Raw genomic sequence first — 6,000 nt, forward strand, 5'->3', positions numbered from 1 at the left:
ATCTTTTTTGTGTGTCGGTGGCGACCTCCTTTTTTAAGAACGGCGGGTCTCGAGACACTTTGGGAACACACTCAACTATGGAATCATGGAAATGTACACATGCACGCACTGAGTAAACTCCACAGTTGCACTCCTATGGTGGCATCTGTCTTCGGAGAAATCAGCCCAGCAAACAAAAAACATTTCACAGCAGTGACACCCACTTAGCAGAATACTAATGGGTTGTTTAAGCACCGTTTCGGGTGTTTCAGCAACACACTCGATTTCATTCAAGAAGATATCAGGATGTATTTTACAAAATGTGACATTTAAAAATTAAACTGGCAATAAATTCAAGTGAGGTAATCATAGTAATACAATCAGATATTATTCTATCATCAAATTCAATATAATTCAATTCAATTCAATTATCTAAACATCAGATTCATAAAAAAAACCATCAAAAGGTTTTACTTAAATATATATTCATCCACTGAGACAAGTTTTTTTAAGCAGAATAAATTTGCTTATGAGATAATAACTGGGAACATGTCTGTCCTATTAATGGTATTTATTTTATTAACTAGGACTTTTGAGGAACAATATGAACCTGGGGCAGAGTTTCACTTCGTGAAATGGGAGAGTTTGCGATGGGAGAGTGTTAAAAGTGCCATTTCTTCTGACTAATAAGACAGGGATAGAGATGAAGTACACGACTGTGCGTGCATGCCGTGTGCGGGACAATTGGCAGAAAACGTGCAAAAGCCCTCCGCAACGTCAGCCTTGAAAACATGAAATAAATAAAGAACCTCGCCCAGTGAGCACAGAAACACATTAGGTGTCTGTCTAACAACGGATATTTTTCTTCCACTTAGGCAGGGAGACAAACAGAGAGACAGCGTGACAGTGAAATTGGCTGGAAAACAAACAAAACAAAAAAAAAGAATAGGAAAAGATTTGGTTGTTCGATTAGTCTGACTGGGTTGCCTGCACAAACACTCAATCTGTGATGAGACCTCCGGAGAAGAAGAAAACTATCCGGGAGGGATGCAAAAACCTGAGAAAAAAAACAAAGGAAGAAATCTAAACTCCTTCCGGATGTTTCTGGTTGTGAGCGTATAGGGACATAAGCTTCGGGTACATTTGTACATTCGTGTCTGTCTCTAGACTGACCTTGAGTTTTCCAGCCTCAAGTGAAACCTCTCACTGTCACCTTGGTTGCAAATCTCTCTGTCTGCCTTCTCTTTGAATGCACCTTCAGGGAGAGACTGTAAACCTGTTACAATATCACAAGTTTCACTTCACCTTGTTCGTGGCTGTAAATAGCATAACTCGGAGCTAATGCTAGCGCGGTGGTAAGCTTAAGGGTAATGTTCCCGTTCGTAACACCACGGTGTGTTTTTGTCCTTATTTAGCAGTTTGAGGTGGAAACTGGAAAAAAAAACAAAAAAAAAACATGCCATGCTTTATGGTTGTGCTTGGGTTCTCTGCTGTGCCTGAAGCAACCGCCAATCCCTGAAACACAACGATATGAAGTGATCCTTTACATTGGTCCATTTTAGGTCAGCAATGGGCTGTTTCAAGGGAAAATGGGGGTTCGTTTCAACGTTTTGATTTTCGGAGCTGAAAGTGAGCTTTTATGATACTGATCGTATTTGCAAACACTATCCTATTATTATACTAGTGTATATCGATTCATTTCAAAACCAGGTGACTGAGCTTCTTCAGGTGAAATATTTTGTATATGACAAACTCTGCTGGCAGTCTAAGTCTGACAAACAGCCTGGCAGCTTGCCTAATGTATGCTGGGTAATAATCTTGTAAGTTGTTATGACACCATTGTCTGGTGATCCTCTTTAGCCGAAGATTCATAGCCGCTTGTGTCATAGAGCTTTCAGAAAAATGACAAACTATGTACAAGTCGTCCCCCCCCCCCTTCGGGCACACACTGGCACTGTGGTGAGATTAAAGGAAACTGGATCTGGATCATCGGTCAACTCACCAGTGAGCAGTGAAAAGACGATGCAGACACTGAAATGACGCTTGATGCAAACAGGTGATTGGTTCAGCTGCTTAAAAATAGTAAAAAAAAAAACAACCTTGACGTGAAGTATCTAAGGTCTGTGTTGGCTAAATTGTCACTAAAACACACACAATAAAAAGAAGAAGAAAGGATGTACATAAGACATGCACATGTATAGTTCAGAAAAATTTGTTTTTACAAAAAAGCTAATTGTTCTGCACATTATCTGTTTTTACTTCATAAAATAGAAGCTATTGAATTGCTTACTTTGCCCTGAGTGCATTCAATATGGTGAAAGACTGTTAACAAGTTGACTGTCAACAATGTGTAAATGTTGTTGCCAGAAGTAGCAATAACAATAAAGATGAGGAGAAAGGTTCCATCTATATGGATCCTTTCTAGTAAAATCAATATATTTTTAGTCCATCAGAAAGCAAGAGTATTAAACACACATAACAATCACTATTGATGTTTTTAGATTACATCATTGTATGTGTGATGAATCCAGAACTATATTTTAATTGTCCCCGCCTGTCATATTAGTCCATTGTTTTTTTTTTCTCTCGTGTCTCGGATTCAACGTGATAGTTTGAAACAAACATAAATGTTTTTTGTAGCCTTCACTTGGTATCTCAGTTTGTCGGGTAAAAAAAATCTTCATACAAGAAAACGAATGAGATAAAGCGGACGCCGTCGCGCGTGAGCGAAGGTAGAAGTAGATTCTTGAAAATACTCGGACTTACTTGGCACTCTGTTGATAGCTCGCAGTGGCCTGAGTACCCGGACGGTACGGATGGCTGACAGACTGGCATTGTGGCCATCCAGAGAGTATTCCATCACCCTGTGGACACAGTCACAGTCAGAGAATAACAAGAAAGTTATTTCATCAGATGTGCTCCAGTGAAACACTGCATGTACGAACACATTCCACAACAGCACACTCCCAAACACAAAGAAGCAACAAGAAAAACAACAATCTATTAAGACTCATAATGGAACCAACCCACATAATTACTGTGCATTTGGCATCTAATTACATAGTCAGGAGCGCTTTTCCTTCTGTATAGTCTGTGCTGAAACACACAAGCACAATAAATGTAATGATATATATAGAGAGAGACACACTTATGGACTTATTTGCTTTGTGTTTTGCTCTGTGATCGTGTTGGCCGCTCCGGGAAGATGTTAGGCCTGAATTGGACTTGGCTGTTGAGAGTGTCTGGCAGATATAAAATTAGATTGGGGCAGTGGAATCTGACAAATGTGACAGCACCCTGAACTTTTTGCTGTAAAAACAGTCCGTAATACTGTGCAGGAAAGCAAATGATATCAGACATTATGTAAGTCTCTCTGAAAAAGTAATAAATGCCACGAATCCTCATTTCTTAGTACAGCAATACAGAGGGAATCAGATAGAGTTTGCTGGTTTCCTGGTGCTGATACGATCATCTCTTGCACCATCATGGCTAAATGGCCTACTTCTGCTCATGCAGTCTGTCTGCTCATTATAGTAAACAGGTTGGTTTGGGGAATGAGCACAGAGCCCAGTCACTGGTTATTACTAGTTGTCCTGCCTTAGAAGACTTTTAGCTGGTACAAGCACTGCATTTCAGGAACTACCCTGACTTGGCCACCACTTTGACGTTGTCAGAGCTGCTCAGCTCTTTCCTGCTTCCATGACTTCCCCATGAAAAACCGATGATGGCTAATATATTCCAACTCTTGACAGGTGCGAATGTAATGGGATCATGTTATGTCAAGTCACCTGTCAGTGCTTTCAGTGGCGTGGCTGCTTAGCTTTCTGTACGACATGCCTTTTATCTCAAACACATGTACAGATTAATTCTTTTTTCATTTTGTGTAAATTTGATCTTATATTCTGCTCTGCTTTTTTTATGGAAAATAAAACCTTTAAAAGAAGTTAATGTGTTACTTTTAGTTGTCTCTCTCAATTACGATATCTTTTCCCACTAAAATATTTACTAGAAAACAAAAAAAAAAATAAAACCTGCGAACCAGTGATGTGCCTTCCTTTTACATTAAGTAACTTTAAGGAGAGGTTCATACATAGCCCATTGTTCGCAATCCATTATTGTCCTTTTCACTCTTGTATACAGTCCATTTCCTCCCCCTTTTAAAAATTTTTTCAATTATGCCTCTTGGAGTCTCGTTATGCACATTCCCTTTTCCATTAAGATGTCTTCCGCCATTCTTAGTCACTGATCCTTTATTGGTGGTGTTTCCTTACCCCAACTTCTCATGATTGCTTTCTTGCTTGTGACAAGCATTTTTTTTTTCTGTTACCAGATATCGGTTGTTTTGTGGGATGAATCCTTTGTGGAGCTTTTTCAAAGATATATGACCCAATATGAGCAGTTAATATCCAATTATTTTCCCTAATTCTTTACTCATCATTTCCCCATCATCATTATCTGACACTTCCCAGAAACATGGGAAAGAGCCACATCAAGTGAAGTAGTGATGCAGCAGTAAAGATATATCATTCCTTAATCCTGGTACTCAGAAAGTACATGCTAAATATGTGAGTAATACATGTGCAATTTCCGAAAGGACAGCTATCATTTTGCTCCTATTGACACAAAATTCAGTAATTTGCATTCATGCACATATAGCACAGAGGTAAAAACCAACCCGGCCATGACAATGACAAAGTCAAGCTGGTTCCACTTGTCCCCGAGATAACAATTGGGGCCGAAGATCCCCAGGGCCACCATCTTGATGACCATTTCCACCGCAAAGAATGCAAAGATGCAGTCGTCCAACACCTGCTCAGAGATGACAGAAAAAGAGAGAAACAAAAGTATTGCTTCACACAGAAAACCATAAGAAAAGAAAAATCGACCGCTCGCCAACAGAAAAAAGGTCAGATGCTTTTAAGGTCTTCTCATCAATGCACAGTTGCATTTTAAGAGAAACTGTGAAAGTGCCGGCAAGAGTCTGACTGGAAAAAAAAACCCAAAACAATGTATCCATTAGATAGTTTCATCCCAGCAGGGAACCACTCTAGCTTAGAATGGTTATAGCTGTGTCTCAATTAATTAGACATCTACCACTGCAAAAACAATGTCTGTGTTTGAAAATAATGAGCACATCTCAATTTGCCATCTCAAAAGTCCACACTGCATCACAGCACGAGTGTATTGACACCGCTGAGGATGAAACTGGTAAAAATAAAAGTACTGTATTTGTTTTAATGCCATTTTTTTTAAGGATTGCAGTTGTTAATGTAGTTTTTCCATACAATTACACTTTTCCTTTAACTTCAATAGAAATAAATCATCGCACTATACTGAAGTGCTTGTTGGGGGTGATTGTATAATGAAAAATGTACAAAATAATATATGGCACCTTTCTACAAGGTAAACAATGAGGTAAATTGCTAACATCTGCTCACATTGCCCTGGAAACAGGACATTCATCCACCTTTTTATCTAGTAATAACTTATTATAATAATGATCTAATTATATATATATATATATATATATATATATATATATATATATATATATATATATATTTACATTGCGACTGGAGTGAATGGGGTAAAAGTGATTTTTATATAGAGAGGAAGCAATGCAAAAAAATAACACTCCCCTTAAGGGAGAATGAAACCAAACACACTGGTCAGGTGTGTCACACTCACCTGTAGAATGCGGCACCACTCTGACTGGCAGGAAACGTCCTCACATGGCTGAAACATCCCCAGAGTCACACAGTTGAGCAAGATCACCAGCATGGACACATGCTCGAACCACGTGGAAAAAAAGAGTCAAGGCCAAAAACGTATTTCCATCATCAGCAATCGGCACAAAAGAAGCATCAATACTTAATGTCAACTGCACTGAACATTCAAGGTGATATTTAGTGAGCTCCCTGCAACAGCAACGGTGGAAACAATCAGAGGCAGCTTAAAACGCAAACACTTCTAACGATGTTCAGTCAAGTGATGACAGAATGGGAACTGGACGGTTATTCA

The 6,000-nt window shown here is 39.0% G+C and overlaps 1 protein-coding gene across 1 annotated transcript in view; it reads right to left on the reverse strand.

Annotated features, from left to right (window-relative positions):
* cacna1ha (calcium channel, voltage-dependent, T type, alpha 1H subunit a) overlaps positions 1-5,773 on the reverse strand; it is a gene marked incomplete at its 3' end in the record, with an annotated part of 49,477 nt that extends 43,704 nt beyond the window's left edge. The window contains exons 1-3 of the mRNA XM_080487236.1: positions 5,668-5,773; positions 4,655-4,788; positions 2,746-2,843 (exon numbers count right to left, since the gene is read on the reverse strand). Of these exons, the coding sequence (XP_080343362.1) occupies positions 2,746-2,843; positions 4,655-4,788; positions 5,668-5,760 (325 nt within the window). The 5' untranslated portion in view covers positions 5,761-5,773. The remainder of the gene's footprint in view (positions 1-2,745; positions 2,844-4,654; positions 4,789-5,667) is intronic.
* Positions 5,774-6,000: the final 227 nt, after the last annotated feature.

Source organism: Lipophrys pholis (genome assembly GCF_963383615.2).
Source record: "Lipophrys pholis genome assembly, chromosome: 19".
NCBI classification, from domain to species: Eukaryota; Metazoa; Chordata; class Actinopteri; order Blenniiformes; family Blenniidae; genus Lipophrys; species Lipophrys pholis.